The 20,197-nt window shown below is 41.4% G+C and overlaps 1 protein-coding gene across 1 annotated transcript; it reads left to right on the forward strand.

Moving 5' to 3' along the window:
* The first annotated feature begins 4,454 nt into the window (after positions 1-4,454).
* Positions 4,455-5,225, forward strand: LOC124152431 (sex peptide receptor-like). Its single transcript, XM_046525367.2, has one exon. The coding sequence runs from the start codon at positions 4,455-4,457 to the stop codon at positions 5,223-5,225; it is 771 nt and encodes a 256-aa protein (XP_046381323.1).
* Positions 5,226-20,197: the final 14,972 nt, after the last annotated feature.

Consider the following 20,197-nt stretch of genomic DNA (forward strand, 5'->3'; position numbering starts at 1 on the left):
CATAACACTTCACAACATTTGCATAACAAGTGATAAAGGAAATTGATTAACCATAGAACGATTTTTATTTCCCTTTGAGACAAGCTCATACATCTGTCAGCATTGTGCATATATTGTTATATTCCTGGCGGTGTCCCAATCGTGTAAGGTGCCGCAATTAGCGCGAGTTGCGTCCCTTTATCGTGCCAGAATCCGAGGGTTCAAATGCCAGTTTTAGTCTGCTTATGATTCCTGGTCCGTCTGCAGCACAGCAGTGCTCGCGTTTAGCCTGGGTTCATCTCTTTGGGCTTTCCCCTCACATTAAGCTGACACGCCGTGATGTAACTGGTATACTGGGCAAAGCTGCGTTAAATTCAAGTCACTCACGCCACAACGCTGGTGACTATGACACTCTATTACAACTGGCGCCGAATGTCTACAATGAATCCCAAACAAGTATAAATATTTACAACAACGACGAGCACTACTACCCCCAATGCACCAACGTTCCTGCAACAGCTGCTGTTGGGTATTGGCAAATGTTACCATTTCTCTCAAGAGGTGCGAACTTAAACCTGTCTTGCATCAAATTCTTGAAGTTCCAATATCGAAATTTCAATTGGGGAAGTCCACCTCCGTGAAGATTCCGGGATAGAATAGATTTTCAGCAACCCATGCTTGCCATAAGAGGCGACGAACGGGATCGGGTGATCAGTCCCGCTGACTCCGTTGATGCGCGTCATCATTTCCCAAATGAATAGATCGATGCTCATGATGTCAATCCCTGGATTGTCTGTTCCAGACTTGATTATTTACCGCCATCATATAGCTGGAATATTGCGGCGTTAAACAAATAAACAATCAAACAAACAAACAAACAACCTTATCTGTGATACATTATGTAAGTGTAGTCAATTTCATAATTCAATATTCAATTTCAATATTCATAATACAACACATTGACTGTTTTCTGATGCTTATCGAACACAAATGTCTTGAGAAAGTTAATATTTTCTGGATGACGTATATTTTCCCCTTGAAAATAAACTCAGATATATATAAATCAAATAAACCATCTAATAACCATATGTTGTTTGTCTAACATGGGCGTATACTTTCTTATCCCGGCAGGTTAGTTACTAAAGGTTCAAAGTATGTCTTGTCTTACGCGTCGAGACATCTCACTCTTTCTCTTTCTCAGGTAACCGCCTCCGTGGTCTTGAGGTAGAGCGTCCGCCCGGAGAGCGGAAGGTCCGGGGTTCGATCCCCGGCCGCGTCATACCAAAAGACGTTAAAAGATGGTACTTGTTGTTACCCTGTCTGGCGCTCGGCATTAAGGGGCTAAAACAAGGACTGGTCGGCTCGGAGTCAGTATACTGTGTCTGAGTGGGGTATTCATGTTAAACTGCGGCATGGTATCTCAGTGAGCTAGCACTATAAATCGGCATCAGTCCGGACTAGTACAAGCAGCCACACAAACACACACACGTGCATGCACGTCGCTTTATAAGTGCAATAATCTTGGACGCGACGTTAAACCCAATTTCACCTCACCTCACCTCACCTCACCTCACCTCACCTCACATCTTTCTCAGGTGTCCCCGCCGTGATTTTGCTGGAATATTGTTTCCAGCGGCGTAAAACCACACTCACTCACTCATTTTCTTTTACCAAGAATTTAGAAGCCTTGACACGTATTAGCTGATTAGAGCGAGGTATCGTATCGTAAAAGATCTGATTTGAACATATTAATTCCTTAGAAGCATTAAAATTCCCTGGTCCGTCAGTATCATGCAACCACTCATGGGGTTTACTCAAATTGTTGTTTACTGAAAAATCACAGCTTTCATCTGCCCAGTGGGGCACGGGTGGCCCAGTCGTCTAAGGCGCCGCAATTCGCTGTGCAGAGTTGCGTCCCTTGGGCACGCCAGAAACCTATGATTGTTGATTCGAATCCCTGTTGGCCCCGATTATGTTTCTAGGTTTGTCAGCACCATACCCGTGCTCGTGGGTTTCACCGAAGTGGTAAACGTCTGAGACCTGCATCACTTCGGGCTATCCTCCCACATAAAGCTGACACGCCGCGATATAACTGGAATATTGTTAAAAACGGCGTTAAATCCAGCTCACTCACTCACTCACTCATTTGCACAGTGTGGTTGCGTAGCATTGTGGCTAAAACGTTCGACGAAGGTCCGGGTTCGATTTTGCACATGAGTCCAATATATGACGCCAACTTCTGGTGTCTCCTGTCGTGATGTTGCTGGTACTACGCCATACGCGCCGTAAAACCATACTCACTCAGCTGCACAACAAGCCGTTCGTCTTTTCCGATAATGTACGGAAAACTGCGATAAAGTCCGAATGACTCCACTCAGTCAAAAGCCATAAAGATTATCGAGTGAAAGATGTTTATGCAGATGTTAATGTACCTTAAATATTTCAAAATAAATGAACAATTAATCCACTTTTACAGTCAATAAAGACTCGCCAATGACACTAAGGGATCGTATCTGGACAACGTCAGAGTCAAGTTAACGAGACCCACATCTGTTACGTGGTCATCAACTGACGCGCTGCGCAGTCGGGAAGCCAGCATAAGTACCAGGCGCCGTCTCTACAGACACAATGCGCACTTCAATGCATGTCCATGTTGTTCAAGGCGTGCCAAGGATTTGATTTAGTGTGTTTGTGTAGACATCGTTAGGACTGCCGCTCCAAAGGAGATTCGTATCAAGACCGTCAACATACAGTTCTCAATGAGTTCGGGGGAACCTTTGAAAAGACATTCGGGATATATCGGTTTGCCTTAATGGTCAAGAGATGGAGTCTCTGATCGGGTCATTTCTTTGAAGCTGGATTAGTACGTTGATCTTCATGCCATCATATCCGCGAACAATAACTGATTTTGAAATTGGATGGACTATGGGCATTTAGTATTTTGTCAGTGTTCTGGTATTTTTGAAAGTCCATGCCGATACGTTCCAGTCGGTCTGTTTACGGCTTCCAGGAACAAAGGAATCTTTCGCAGATCAATGTGAGATAATGTCGGAGATAAACACAATGAGTCAAGCGGGTGCTATTGGCTATTTGTACCTTGGATTTGTAAATGGTATTCGACGTTATGTTTGTGTAACTGGATATTACCATATATAATCCCAACACTAGTTCGGATAACCCTCTAAGGTAAGGACAAGAACACTAGATCCTGTAACAAACCCTGTTTCCATGGCTCCCTATGGGTGGCGACAGCATCCCGTTCCATCTGTAGACTCCAGGAAAGGTGTGTTCCAGAAGACCAGGTGCAAAGGTGCAGGTATTGCGCGTTGTAATGCGGCAGCTATGTAAGCTGCATCTGCCACAAATAAGACCTATTCATGATAAATTGTGAAAGTATTTAGCTGAGGTACACTTCATTAACTTACGTCGTACTCATTCAATACATCACTCTATTTGGGATCCACATGCGGAAATATTGTATATGTCAACTTGAGAATCTATTCAACATATACTTTTCCATGATGATAAACTATATTAAGTTGCAACTGGTCAATGATGAACACGTGCAATGTGGTGCAACTGATCAATGATGAACACATGCAATGTGGTGCAACTGATCAATGATGAACACATGCAATGTGGTGCAACTGATCAATGATGAACACGTGCAATGTGGTGCAACTGATCAATGATGAACACGTGCAATGTGGTGCAACTGATCAATGATGAACACGTGCAATGTGGTGCAACTGATCAATGATGAACACGTGCAATGTGGTGCAACTGATCAATGATGAACACGTGCAATGTGGTGCAACTGATCAATGATGAACACATGCAATGTGGTGCAACTGATCAATGATGAACACATGCAATGTGGTGCAACTGATCAATGATGAATACGTTTCACTATTCCATCTGGACATCACCACATATGAACACGTGCAACTATTTTAAGAAGCAACTTACCACAGATGAACGAGTGCAACTATTTTATGAAGCAACTTATCATTGATGAAAGGTTGAAACTAATTTATGCAGCAACTTATCAATGATGAACGGGTGCAAGTATTTTATCTGGAAACGTATCAAAGACATGAAACTATTCAAAATATTTCAGAACCTTAACTCCAAGATATATTTACATCCAGAGCCAAATATGGAAACTGAATATTTCATGTACACCTACCTACTTTAACCATGAGCAACACGGGGGAATAACTGACTTCCTAACGATGTTCATATTTTGCCGCTAAGAACGTGTGTCATCAACCAGATGCTCCAAAACCAGTCAACAAGCCACAGTGATGAAGACCGGGAACAACGCAAGCCATGTAATCCTACCACAGGAAGCACTGGCAATCCTTATATGGCAGATTTTCCCACCAATATTGATAATAATCGGAACAATCGGTAACACGTTGTCCGTCATTGTGTTGACCCGGAAGTCGATGCGCAGGTCACACATGTCCAACATGCCCTTGTATCTGACCTTCCTAGCTGTCTCCGATATACTCGTCCTGTATAGCGGGCTATTGAGACAATGGATTATTTACATGTTTGACGTCGATGTGCGTGACCTTCACCCTGCTCTGTGCAAGGTCAACACGTGGTTGGTTTACGTCAGCCTTGACCTTTCTGCCTGGATTCTTGTTTCCGTTACAATTGAGCGCGCCTTACTAGTATGGTATCCGCTTACAGCCAAGGTCATGTGCACAACAAAAACTGTCACCGTTAATATGATTGTTGTGTGTTTCTCGCTTCTCGGAATAAACAGCCATTTCTTTCTGCTGTGTGGTACTGAAACAGAAATATATGATTACTTCCTGGAATATGTTTTTCCCTGGATTGACCTCTGTTTGTTCTCAATCGGGCCGTTTCTTTTCCACATCGTCGGTAACACATTTATCATCATTCGTTTGGTAACCGGGATCCGCATCATGGCCCAGCTTCACATGGCGTCGAACGAACGCGCCGTTATGAGACAACGTCAGGTGACGTCCATGACTGTCATGCTTCTGAGCCTCAATCTGGTATACCTCGTCTGCACGCTACCAATATCTATGTACCTCGTTTCCTTGATTTACTGGGAGAAGGACGAGTCACCGGAAGCTGACGCCCAACGCCGGCTTGTGTACGCATGCGTCAATCTTCTCATGTACCTCAACAATTCCACAAATTTTATTACGTACACGTTCAGTGGAAGGCAGTTTCGTATGGAATTCTACGCATTATTCTGCAATTAAGAAGTCTTGCACCGCAAGTTTGGGAAGTAAAAAAAGTCTGCAGAAAGAACACCATTTGGTATATGCCAAACGATGCCCAGATACCCTTAAACCTCGATTATCCAGACGCCGCGTATTATGGACGAATATGGAAATCATTCCAAAGTTAAAACTCGTTGAACTCAATTAAGAATTCGCTGGGCAGAGTTGTGTCCCTTAAAACGTATGATCGCTGGTTCGAATCCCAATTCGGCCGGACCCTTTTTCTAATTTGCCAGAACCATACCCTTCAACAAACCTCGCTCACTCAAATAACCAAGCTCTCTGGTTCATACAGAGGCCTTACCAACATCATGAATATTTCGATTTTCTCGATGATTGTGAGTTAAAGACGTTACCTTGAAAATAATTTGACGTTTGAATCTGAATTTCAAATTATGTATCACCCTACCTTAAAATGGGAACCCGGATGTAAGAGTAACAGCGTTCTGCTTCATGACTTCTCAATGGATTGTTGAAGTTTTACCGAGCGCTTCAAGTAATGCTGATTTGACCCTGTACTGTTCGTGCGTCTCTGTGTTTTTAGCCTTCACTAAGATGTCTACAGTCCAATGATCTTTTCATAACGCAGATTCCGGATTAACGGAGTTTCACTTTTCGAGAAATGCATGTGTGATGGCTTAACAAACACGTGGTTTCAAGCATTTCTGATTTGAAGACGATAGTGAGGCAAATGTGGTGTTCTAAGAAGCTTGTGAAAGGATATACGACTACGTTTCAGAGCACCTGAAGCACCACTGGAGCTACCAAGGTTCAAAGTGTTTCAATTATCTGTCTTTCATTTATTTATTTATTTATTTATTTATTTATTTATGTTTATTAAAATCGCATTTAACCAATGCGAATGTAAAACTGTATGTACATGTAAATTGCGGGGGAAAAGAAAGTACACACCAATGTTTGATGGTGGCTTAAATTGAAACAAACAAATGGTTATTCGCTGGTGATGTATTTGATACGGGTATCACAGTTGTGTTTTAAGCTTTTAGTGATTCGGTCGCCGATTATCCGGAGAATGGCTGATGCGGCGTAAAATGATGTTTATTCGTTCATTCATTGCAGTGTTTCGGTGACTGTTTTCAGCCTTGTAACATTTTAATAACATTTTTAATGTTTTGGTCAAATCCAATTTTCAAGTGTGTACTTTCTTTTGCACTGCAGTATATGCTGCTCATGCTTGTATACAATTTCCTGATCTCTAGCGTCTATATACTCTTTGTCTGAGAGTTGCTGCCTTGAAACCGCACCACTAAGCAAAACACACACTAACGGCTGTGTTGCGCCAAATTGCACAGTCGTTGCAAACTGACACTGAACGTTTTGCTCTATATATTCATAATGATAAATATAGAATATTAACATGACATATATCAATACATTAACAATTTGAAAAAATAAAAATAATTCCATATCTACTAAAATGTATACTCTTCAAAAAAAGAAACTTGACACTGACTTTCAAAATGTAATATAATGCGATTGATTCAAAATAGGACACAGAAACCATAATTGAAACACTGTTTGAAGATAAATGTACACAATGTTCCAAACATTAATCGTGTCACCTAGACAGACACATGTACACGATATAGTTAATGTCACAGGGGTACAGAAAATGTCAGTATCGGTTGTGGCCACCACGTGCATCAATCACCGCTTGACACCGACGACCCATAGATGCAATCAAGTTGTCAATAACACGCTGTTGGATGTGCTGCCATTCATTCTGAAGTGCATCAAGAAGCGCCGGAAGTGTTTGGGGCGGTGGATTCCTTCTGCGAACGCGTCGATCCAACTCGTCCCACATATACTCAATCGGGGACAAATCTGGTAACCGGGCTGGCCAAGGTAATGTCTGGATGTTGTTGTGCTGTAAGAAGTCCTGACAAACACGTGAAATATGCGGTCGAGTTTGGTGGCCGAGAGGGGACATCGCTTTCTCGCTCTATCGCTTTCTCGCTTTATCGCTTTCTCGCTCTATCGCTTTCTCGCTTTATCACTTTCTCGCTCTATCGCTTTCTCGCTTTCTCGCTTTCTCGCGGTTAAGCAGTATCCTCTCTTGACCTCTATAGGGGCCGCATGTGGTATCTGCTCCAATTGGAAGGGAATGTTGAACGTTTCTCACTATTTACTTAAAACATAATTTAACTGTACAGACGTAGTTAATTTTAAAACAATCCACAGATTTTTGCTAAAATGTAATTGATTGACTTATGGCCCTATTCAGTTGTATGAATGTGGCAGATCATGGCAATACGCTCTAAGTAAATCAGGTTAAAATCTAAAAATATACTTTTCAAAAGAAGTTAAGAAGACTATGGTTCATTAGTCATGGCTGATTGTTTAGCAAAAATACAATCGTATAATTTTGGGTGTTCTATAACTTGTTTTCGGTAGTATATGATGTTACAGTGTGTCATACTGTTTTCCGTTAATATTTCTTTTGACATTTGATGTATGTTTAACTTGAATTGTGTTTCTTGTCTTGTGCAAATCTACAATTATATGAACTTGCATATAGTAATTTGATAAACACCGCTGTGAGTGAGTGAGAATGGTTTCACGTCGCTTTTAACAATAATCCAGTAATATCACGGCTGGGACACCAGAAATGGGCTTCAACCATTGTACCCATGTGGGGAATCGAAATGGGTCTTCGGCTTGACGAGCGAACGCTTTAACCACTAGGCTACCCCACTGCCCCCATCGCTGAGGCGTTACCACAGTTGATATGTGTACTTTTGTAAGCTACACATATGGAGAGACATAATTAGTGTGGCCACATAGCTAAAGGTGATAATAATATGAAATGCATTACTATGATTATCTATAACATATATTAAATCAGCTATCATTGTAATATTTTATGTATATCTTAAGTATAGTTTTGTCAAAATTAGGTATGTATGTGTGTGTGTGTCTGTCGTCAACTCTGTTGGTGTTGTTGTATCGGGTCTACAGTGCGGAGATTGTCTGTCTGGATACGCCAAAGTGCCTGGCCACTTCTTGCTGAGTTGCTCCAGCTTGTAATCTTCCAATGGCGTTGTTCCGTTGAGCTGCATTCAGTCTTGGCATTCTGTCACCGCCTCTACTGCCGTTATAAGGACTGTATGAACAGCCGTTGATGTGGATTTTTATACACATTCAGCAGGGGGGGGGGGGGGGGGGGGGGGGGCTGCATGCCTAAATGCAGGATCCTGTGCTGCACGTTTTTTACAGGCGGTTGCGCTTGGATGTAAAATTGACCCCCAAACGCTATGTTTATGTGCTTTGCATGTGTTTTCGCGAATTATAGACACATCATCTTTCTGTTTGACTTATTTGGTTCTCATTTAATGTAATTATGTTAGATATCTGGCAAAAAGTGGTTTTACATCTATGTCAAGTTTCTTTTTTTGAAGAGTATATATCACAACATTTTTTATAAAATGTTCATCAAACAAAATGTGTCAACGGGTTCTTTCTTATTGAATAATGTCCAGTTATATGTATAATTAAAAAAAACAAAACAAATTCAAGGGGTTAAAGACGGGTTTCAACGATTTTCTGGTAACATTTTGCAGTCCTCAGTTTTGTTAATTTCACGATTCAAAATCGTTAAAATTATTGAAGAATACTTAAACACGTCGTAAACGTCACCAGGCAGACATGTTGTTCTTACTTCAAACGCACTTCTACCTGACGCTCGGCTGTGTGGTGTAGTGCCAATCTTGTACTTGTCGCAAACTGGCAGTGAAGGTTTTATTATATTAACAATCATAAATCTGAACTCTTTGAGGGGTTGTTTAGTACGTTTCGTCAATAAATAAACACGGTATTTTATTAAGATCATTGAACGAGCGCCTGGTAACATAGCTAATTTTAATGTTATACGTCATTCAGGCACAAGATGGTGAAAATATAAACTGTGAGGATAATAATGGACTTCTTTTTCATGAAATAATAACTACGAACTTACCATATTTTACAATATTGAAAAACGATTCTTCAGGATACGAACTTAAATGTTCAGAGACTTGAGCATGGACCGACTTTTGGGCATCAGTTAATCCGTCAAAAGTTACCTCCCTTCCATGAACATTTGGTTGTAGGCCTGGTAACTCCTGTCACAAAATATTAAATTATATTTTCTTCAAATAAAAAGACATTATTTCTTAAGACTGAAAGTTTATGTTCATTATTTCTTATTGGCCGAAATATCAGTTAATTTAATCCTAGCTTTACTTTAAGATTCATTCCTGATCACGAGTCATAAGTTCTATATGACAAGCAATTTATTTTCAAAATCATAGGACACAATAAGATGTAGTAGACAAACAATAAAATCACCGTCAGTACTTCATAGGCGTGATCGCTCCTTGGAGAGTCAGACCGCAGAGGTAGAGCGTAGAGCGTAGTGGTAGAGCGTCCGCCAGAAGAGCGGGAGGTCCGGGTTTCGATCACCGGCCGCGTCATACCAAAATACGTAAAAAGATTGTACTTGTTGTTACCCTGTCTGGCGTTCGGTTAAAGGGGCTAAAAACAAGGACTGGTCGGCTCTGAGTCAGTATACTATGTCTGCGGCATGGTATCTCAGTGAGCTAGCACTATAAATCGGCATCAGTCCGGACTAGTACAAGCAGCCACACACACACACATGTGCATGCACGCAATAATCTTGGACGCGACGTTAAACCCCATTTCACCTCACCTCACCTTAGGGATTTCGACCCCCAGCAGACTATGATTGTCGATAGAGGCGACTAACGGGATCGGGTGGTCAGGCTCGCTGACTTGGTTAATGCATGTCATCGTATCCCAGTTGTGTAGATCGATGCTCATGATATCATCACTGCATTGTCTGGTTCAAACTCGATTTTATATAGACCACGTTCATACTGCTAGAATATTGCTGAGTGTTGTGCCAAATAAACAACAAACAAAAACCCTTCCTCAATATTTTATGAGTGCTTCGTGTGTTTTTCGACGTGGAATTTCACAATCATGTTGGGTGGGATTGGTGGAAAGCCGCGTTGACACTACTGCAGTTATATCGCGGCGTGTCAGCTTGGAGTGGGAGGAAAGCCCGAAGTAATGCATGTCTAAGACGTTCACTTTGGTGAAACCCACGAGCACGGGTGTGGTGCTGACAAACCTACAAACATAATCGGGGCGAACCGGGATTCGAACCCACAAGCATAGGTTTCTGGCGTGCCCAAGGGACGCAACTCTGCACAGCGAATCGCGGCGCCTTAGACGATTGGGATACCCGTGCCCCCGCTAGGGTTTATAACAGTCATTGTATTCACGTGTCTCGAACTTAACGATCGTCCTGAGATCCTCAGGATACTGATTGTGTCTCTAAGTGTGTGAGACCGCCTCCGTGGTCTAGTGGAAAGAGCGTCTGCCTAGAGAGTGTATGCCCGGGGTTCGATCCCCGTCCTAGTCACACCAAAAGACGTTAAAGGATAACACTTGTTGTTACCCTGCCTGGTGCTCGACATTAAAGGAATAAAACAATGACTGGTTGACTCGGAGAATACTGTGTCTGGGTGGGGTATCCATGGCTTGGAATTTCAGTGGGCCAGCATTAGTCTAGACAAGTATAAGCAGCCACACACACACGCACGCACACACGCTCGCACACACGTGCATGCGCGTCGCTAAACAAGTGCAATAATCTTGAATCACGTGATTGTAGTTATGGGCGACATAATGGATCGGGTGGTCAAGCTCGTTGACTTGGTTAATAGTGTGTCATCTGACCCCGATGGCGTGTTGCTCATGAACGGTGTCCGTGTCATCCATCACCGGTTTGTCTGATCAAGACTCGATTCTGTACAGACGTCATATAGCTGGAATGGTGCGGCCTCAAACAATAAACAAATAAACAAAGTAAACGTTATTTCTTGCAAGTCAGTGAGTGAAATTAAAATGGGTTTCAGTTTCATGTTTCAAAACAATGACATAAGATAACAGTAAACATAGCGTCCAGAAGTAAAATATAATACAGAGCGTCCAGGTGGGTTTTAAACTGAGATATTTAACACAGTGTTAGGTGGGGTTTTAATCTAACTATATAACAGCGCTAAGACGTGTTTTAAACTAAACTATAGGACATAGCTTTAAGACTTGTTTCAAATAGAATATATAGCATAGCGTTATTGGGTGTTTAAAACTCAAATGTATATTAATTAACATAACTTTAATCAGGAGTGTATAATACTTAAATTTATAACAAAGCCCCGTAAGAATATTCTTACATTTCATAAGGGATTTTCAAGATACAAAAGTACAATTACACCGGAGTAAGTATTTAGGGTCACTTGGTACTTATTTTGACGAGGTCCAGACGCTAGGGGGAGGATGGCTATTTAAAGATAGCGTATATGTTTGTATACTGTCTGGATGTCGCAGGCACAGCACCGTTACCACTTTATGGGACCGGATTCAAGTGTCTGGCTTATCTCCAAGATTGAGCAGCAAAGCGTTCAGACGCCTGTTTCAGGCAGGGAAATGCACCTTGAAGGAGGTATTGAGAAAAGAGTATTCCTGTTTGGAGATTTGTTAGGGCACGATGGGCTCAGTGGTCGAAAGCGCTGCAATTCTGATCAGGCTTGCACCCCTTATCCGTGTTAGGATCCGCTGTTTTCTAATCTCGGATCCATCTTTTAATAAGCCTCGGTTTCTCATTTTCGCGGGTTTCCCCCAAGGGTTAATCTGACTGTGATATAACGGAAATATTCCATATGGGGTATAGCTAGCACATATAGCGTGTGTGTATGGCTGCGTGAACTAGTCCGGACTTATCACACACACACACACGTACGCACGCACGCACGCACACAGGCATCAACGTCGCAATATGGTGACATAACTTTGTCCACGTTAAACGCCATTTCACTTTAATTCATACAAATATATGTGCATGGGGTCCGCTACATTCATACACGCAACGAGGAAAATGAACACTCCGTTCTTGAAAACATGTTTAACGTCTAGTTCCCGATGATCGCGCTTACAAATATAGCGACGTGTGTGGCTGCTTGTATTTGTCTGGTATTTATAGTACTTACCCACTGATATACCTTGCCGCAATTTTAACATGGATACCCCACTCAAACACAGTGCACGGACTCCGACCAGTCCTTGTTTTGTCCCTTATGCCGAGACCGCCTCCGTGGTCTTGTGGTAGAGCGTCCGCCCGGAGAGCGGAAGGTCCAGGGTTCGATCCCGGGCCGCGTCATACAAAAAGACGTTAAAAGATTGTACTTGTTGTAACCCTGTCTGGCGCTCGGCATTAAGGGGCTAAAACAAGGACTGGTCGGCTCGGAGTCAGTATACTGTGTCTGAGTGGGGTATTCATGTTAAACTGCGGCATGGTATCTCAGTGAGCTAGCACTATAAATCGGCATCAGTCCGGACTAGTACAAGCAGCCACACACACACATACACGTGCATGCACGTCGCTATATAAGTGCAATAATCTTGGACGCGACGTTAAACCCAATTTCACCTCACCTCACCCTTATGCCGATCTCTTAGCACGTAATGAACACCATCTTTTAACGTCTTTTGGTATGACGCGGCCAGGGGATCGATCTCCATTCGATCTACGAACCCACGCTCAGCGGATCCTGACACGACAAAGGGACGCAATAGACCGAGGAAGTAAATCATTTTTCAAGATATGTTTAACTTTCTGAGCAGGGATAATCATGTGAGGAAGATTTTACATTGCTTCAATGATCTCAGGTTTAGTATGGAATTTTCGGCAGATGTTACCAGGAATTGTTTCACATAGTCTGACGGTGTTTGATGTCATAAACATTACGAAAAATATGACATCAGATTAGCTACATGTTTGTCAGGGCTCCGTTCCACAAATCGATCTTAGCGCAACGATCCTCGTATGGTAATTACACTCACCTTAGCCCTAAGATCGCTTTGTGGAACGGAGCCATGTATGTTTGTAAATATAGAAATAATGCATGTCAATGTGTTGATTTAGGATCTGTACGTACATGGGCGTTTGGGTAGCATAGTGGTTCAAGCGTTCGCTCGTCACGCTGAAGGCATGGGTTCTATTTCCAACATGGGTACATTGTGTGAGGCCCATTTCTGGTGTCCCCCGCCGTGATATTGCTGGAATATTGCTAAAAGCGGCGTAAAACCATACTCACTCACTCACTCACTCTATGGGACAAGGTGGACCGGACGCCAAAGGTGCCGCAACGCTTTTGTGTAGAGTTATGTCCCTTGGCCTTTCCAGCCACCCGCTCTTTCACCACATTGGTAAACTGCATCAAATTGGTCTTTCCTCCACACAAAGCTGACACGCTGTGTAAAAATTAATATAACTACTGTTCAAAGGGTTGTTAAACCAAACTCACACACTCTCCTACAATATACGTCTAATCGAGTTCGCCCTTACCTCGGAGCGTTGAACTCTCTCTGTCTCGAACGTAACGGGGTCAAGCTAAAATTATTTGAAGCAAACATCATTTATCATATTCTGACAAATAAGCAAAGATCGTATACACACTCAGTTATCTGTTTTTGTGTATTGGAGATTCCAAAGAGTGTTTAATTTAAATATGAGCGACAAAACCCTAGTTTCCATTTTAATTCGAAATCTCGAGTCGATTTTACGATTCCAATTATATCCTGAGTGGCGTGTAATCTCGTTATTCAGCTACTGGCCCGAGAGCTCCAAACATAACTATTGTACACGACTTTCAGAAATATTACAAATAAATATTCTACTGAAAAGAAGTTAAAGATCACTCGATTCTTTGATATCACTATAGTTCATCTGTATGGCAGATGAACTGTAGTAACATGAGTGAGTGAGTGAGTGAGTTGGGTTTAACGCCGCTTTTAACAGTATTCCAGTCATATCACGGCGTGTCAGCTTAATGTGGGAGGAAAGCCCGAAGTGATGCAGGTCTAAGACGTTTACCACTTCGGTGAAACCCACGAGCACGGGTATGGTGCTGACAAACCTAGGAACATAATCAGGGCGAACCGGGATTCGAACCCACAATCATAGGTTTCTGGCGTGCCCAAGGGACGCAACTCTGCACAGCGAATCGCGGCGCCTTAGACGACTGGGCCACACGTGCCCCCGTAGTACCATGAGGCATGTATATGTATGTATATGAGTAGTATATGTTCAGACTATACTTTTGACACTATCGGGTCTTGATCAGACGAACCAGTGGTTAATATTGTGAACATCAACCTTCGCCTTGGATGAAGAAAGAAACACAACTATATGGCAGAAACTTTAAGTTGCATTAACTAATGTAACTCAACGTTTAAAAGTTTTACAATGGGCGGTGAATAGGTTAGTGGTTAAAGCGTTCGCTAGTCACGCCGAAGGCCCGGGTTCGAATCCCCATAGATGCACGATGCTAATTTTTGGTGAAAATTAGTGAAACGACCCGACTTCCAGATAAGGAAACTCATTTTCTTGATCACTTTTGTCGAACGACGTCGGTGTATTGGAGGAAGGTGTCGGTTGTTTTGTTTTTGTTTTTGTTGTTGTTGTTATTGTTGTTGTCATATCGTCCTAGAATACATTTATAAAAAATGAGACTTCTCAAACACTTTTCTAAATATATAAAGCAGATGTATGTTTGTGTGTAAATGCCATGTAATATTGTGTATTTAATGTATGTTGGTTCTAAATACTGTCCCTTGTGAGGTGTTCGGGAAGAAAAGACTTCAATCAACAACACCCCCCTCAATGTGTTTGAAGCCAACCATACACTTACGAGCCTGCGACTTTATTTCAGGAATCACCGCATTTACAAATACACATTTTGTAATGTTTTAGACATACATCTGAAGTCGGTGCAAATCTATTCCGTTGTAGAATAACCGGCTTCATTACATCAACAAGACGCGCAAGTCGACGTTTGTTGATCGTCTCTTGTTCTCATTAACATTTTAACAAGACACTTCACACAAGCGTCTGGGTGACGGAGCCTACCGCCTACCTACCTTCGTTCGTTTCAGGAGGAGTTGCGTCACAATCTCGAACAGTCCAATGCCCAACATCAGGATAAGCACGCGCGAGACCAAAGTTTTCTTGTCACATCAATACGATTGCGTCACTTGCTTTCATTGATCTCGGTTTCTAGATTTCTCTGTTGTATGGCACTACTTCTATAATTGCAGTGTTATCTCAGAGAAGCATGCCCTTTGCGCCACTGTCTCCAGATTATTTAGTTTTATTCTGATTAAAAGAGAGGTCGAATAAAACCAATAAAACAACGTCTTGGTGTTAGTCTGTCCTACAACGATGGCGTCTAGATCTACATAAACATTTGTTCAACAATGACGTCTAGATCTACATGTATGACTAACCGATGGCGTCTAAATCTATATGTACGTCAGTCCTACAACGATGACGTCTAACTATAGATGTACATGTACGTCTCTCCTATAACGATGACGTCTAACTATGGATGTACATGTACGTCTGTCCTATAACGATGACGTCTAACTATGGATGTACATGTACGTCTGTCCTACAACGATGACGTCTCACTATGGATGTACATGTACATCTGTCCTATAACGATGACGTCTAACTATGGATGTACATGTACGTCTGTCCTATAACGATGACGTCTAACTATGGAGTACATGTACGTCTGTCCTATAACGAAGACGTCTAACTATGGATGTGCATGTACGTCTGTCCTACAACGATGACGTCTAACTATGGAGTACATGAACGTCTGTCCTACAAAGATGACGTCTAACTATGGAGTACATGTACGTCTGTCCTATAACGATGACGTCTAACTATGGATGTACATGTACGTCTGTCCTATAACGATGACGTCTAACTATGGATGTACATGTACGTCTGTCCTACAACGATTACGTCTAACTATGGAGTACATGTACGTCTGTCCTACAACGATGACGTCTAACTATGGAGTACATGTACGTCTGTCCTACAACGATGACGTCTAACTATGGATGTACATGTACGTCTGTCCTACAACGACGACGTCTGGAATTAAATGCACGTCTATCCTTGATCTACATGTATGTCTATCGATGACGTCTAGATCTACATGTATGTCTATCGATGACGTCTAGATCTACATGCATGTCTATCGATGACGTCTAGATCTACATGTATGTCTATCGATGACGTCTAGATCTACATGCACGTCTATCGATGACGTCTAGATCTACATGTATGTCTAACGATCACGTCTAGATCTACATGTATTTCTATCGATGACGTCTAGATCTACATGTATGTCTATCGATGACGTCTAGATCTACATGCACGTCTATCGATGACGTCTAGATCTACATGTATGTCTATCGATGACGTCTAGATCTACATGTATGTCTATCGATGACGTCTAGATCTACATGTACGTCTATCGATGACGTCTAGATCTACATGTATGTCTATCGATGACGTCTAGATCTACATGTATGTCTATCGATGACGTCTAGATCTACATGTACGTCTATCGATGATGTCTAGATCTACATGTACGTCTATCGATGACGTCTAGATCTACATGTACGCCTGTCGATGACGTCTTGATCTACATGTACTCCTATCGATGACGTCTTCATCTACATGTACGCCTGTCGATGACGTCTTGATCTACATGTACGCCTATCGATGACGTCTTGATCTACATGTACGCCTGTCGATGACGTCTTGATCTACATGTACGTCTGTCGATGGCGTCTAGATCTACATGTACGCCTGTCGATGACGTCTTGATCTACATGTACGTCTGTCGATGACGTCTTGATCTACGTGTACGTCTGTCGATGACGTCTTGATCTACATGTACGTCTGTCGATGGCGTCTAGATCTACATGTACGTCTGTCGATGGCGTCTAGATCTACATGTACGTCTGTCGATGACGTCTTGATCTACATGTACGTCTGTCGATGACGTCTTGATCTACATGTACGTCTGTCGATGACGTCTTGATCTACATGTACGTCTGTCGATGACGTCTTGATCTACATGTACGCCTGTCGATGACGTCTTGATCTACATGTACGCCTGTCGATGACGTCTAGATCTACATGTATGTATATCGATGACGTCTAGATCTACATGTACGTCTGTCGATGACGTCTTGATCTACATGTACGCCTGTCGATGACGTCTTGATCTGCATGTACGCCTGCGCTACATCTGCTGTCATCAAACACATGTGCACAGTTTCCCAGCTATTGTGGGGACTCAGGAACCCGGGCGTCTAATGCGTCCTGGAATGCAATGATCGTGGGTTCGAATCTCAGACAGCTCTGATTATAGTTCTTAAAAGTCTTAAAAGTGGTTTACATCTGAGACCTGCATCACTTCATCTTCCTCCACATCCAGATAAATCGCCGTGAAATAGCCAAACTCGAATTTGAAAAGATGTCCATTTCATTTAACTGTCCTAGTGGAAAAGATATTTATGGGTGTAGAAAAATAAATTCCAAAGAATACGTGATGATTAATATGACTGAATTATTATTATTATTATTATTATTATTATTATTATTATTATTATTATTTTTATTATTATTATTAGTAGTAGTAGTAGTGGTGATAGTTGTAGCAGTAGTGGTAGTAGCAGTAGTAGTAGTAGTGGTGATAGTAGTAGCAGTAGTAGTAGTGGTAGTAGTAGTAGTGGTGATAGTAGTAGCAGTAGTAGTAGTAGTAGTAGTGGTGATAGTAGTAGCAGTAGTAGTAGTAGTAGTGGTGATAGTAGTAGCAGTAATAGTAGTAGTAGTAGTGGTGATAGTAGTAGCAGCAGTAGTAGTGGTGGTAGTAGTAGTAGTAGTAGTAGTAGTGATAGTAGTAGCAGTAGTAGTATATTAACCAAATATTTTATAAATGTAACATGGACTAACATTGCGCTTACTGTTTTAAACAAACACATAAAATACGAAATGACTTTTATCCTGATTTCTGAAAGTAAATGCATTTAAGCCAATTGTATTTTATGTTGGAAACTATCTCTGTAACGAAGACTTTGCCCCCAATTAAAACAATTTCATATTCATTACGAAACCTACTCCAGCCTGCTAAGCCGCGGGGTGATTTATTCGACGTTTTGTATACATTCAGCATGCTTGCGTTAGAAACAGTTGTACACTGCAACAGCTCGGCCGCTCCATCAACAGTGTTATCACCCCGTATCTCAGCTACACTCACAATCAGCAGGGAGAATCATACTTGTGTTGTATGTGAAGAATTTCACCAATCTGGGAATGCTAGGTTGGATAATTAAATGTAAAATACACAAAACCAGATACGGCATTGATCTCAGAAATATTCCTGTTTTTTTCAAACTAAAAATATTTCGACGCCCTTGCCGCTCTCAAAAGCTCAGCAGATGTCTGACGATGTTACATAAACTAGACGAAAAATCCACAAATGACTGTGAAATAAATACTATGGGTGATATTATTCGGATTGAAACAAAACAGATATGTTATGTAAAGACAAGTACGACTGCATGACGCCAAGAAAACAATAAACATTAAAATGTTTAGCATTCTATTTATAACGTTCTCTGTGAGTGAAAATATCATTTTCTATGGCATATATTTGGCTACAATTGTGATTAACAATCTTTTATTAACTTAATTTGTATATCTGTAATATTACTCATTTAATAATACTAAATTTTATATGGTTAATGCATCGAAAAAGATCCCGACAGACAAACGCACGATACGTTTGGGTATATATTTACATATATTTACGTATATTTACATACATTTATAACATAAAAGGAGCCATTGTGTGCTCGTTCCTCCAGTTGTACATAAAAACTTACTCTTCAACTGTCAAAAACAATCTCAGTTTATTTTTGTTTAAAAATAAAGGAAGACTGGGGTAAGAAATGAATCTGCAACCACATGACCCCTACAATGTTTGAAATGTAAATTTGTGCCGAAAAAAACATTTTTTTATTTTCAAAGATCAGATGTCTACCGACCAGCAGTTGTGTTTTATACGAAAACAAATTAATTATTTCAAAAGTTTTAAAGCCATTTATATTTTAAAAGTAAAACACGTAGAAATATTCTTTGTGTGGTACTTAAGCGCCAGCATAGTTAAATTTTTGTTGATATAATATCACTAACTTCAAAATCAAACATCTGAAAAAATCAACTGAGAAGTATAATTTCATCTCCCCCTCAGTGTATTGATATAATAACATTAATCCTACAGTTATCCTATAAATATTATTCGTTTTATTGAACAAAACAATTGCAACAAAATGATCGTCTATCCATTTGTACACGCATCATGCTATGACGTAAACAATGGGTGTTCCAGTTTGTATTTTATTACGACCAACCACCCTCCTCTGGCTCTCAGCCCTCCGTATACGTGACGTAATCCACCAATCAAGAACTTACTCTCTATCAGGAAACTAGACTACCGGGCAAAAGAAAATATACACTTAAAAATTGGAGTTGACCAAAAATTTACAAACGTTACAAGGCTGAAAACAATCGCCTGGGGTTTAACGCCGCTTTTAACAGTATTCCAGTCATATCACGGCGTGTCAGCTTAATGTGGGAGGAAAGCCCGAAGTAATGCAGGTCTCAGACGTTTACCAACCACTTCGGTGAAACCCACGAGCACGGTTATGGTGCTGACAAACCTAGAAACAAAATCGGGGCGAACCGGGATTCGAACCCACAATCATAGGTTTCTGGCGTGCCTAAGGGACGCAACTCTGCACATCGCCTGTTGTGGGATGCTCATTGATATGATGCATGTAATAGCGCCCGTGACACTCGTATCAAACCCATCACCATCGAATAACCATTTCCTTTGCCAAAGTAGAACACGTTGAAGACTTACATCACTTAAGGCCTTCCTCCCACGTCAAGCTGTAATGTAAACTACCGGGCAAAAGAAAGTCCACACTTGAAAATT

This window comes from Haliotis rufescens, unplaced genomic scaffold (genome assembly GCF_023055435.1).
Source record: "Haliotis rufescens isolate VD_foot unplaced genomic scaffold, xgHalRufe1.0.p SCAF_74, whole genome shotgun sequence".
NCBI lineage: Eukaryota > Metazoa > Mollusca > Gastropoda > Lepetellida > Haliotidae > Haliotis > Haliotis rufescens.

What these genes read in the sequence shown, in the direction of transcription:
- LOC124152431 (XM_046525367.2), top strand. Translation starts at nt 4,455, where the DNA reads ATGCCCTTGTATCTGACCTTCCTAGCTGTCTCCGATATACTCGTCCTG.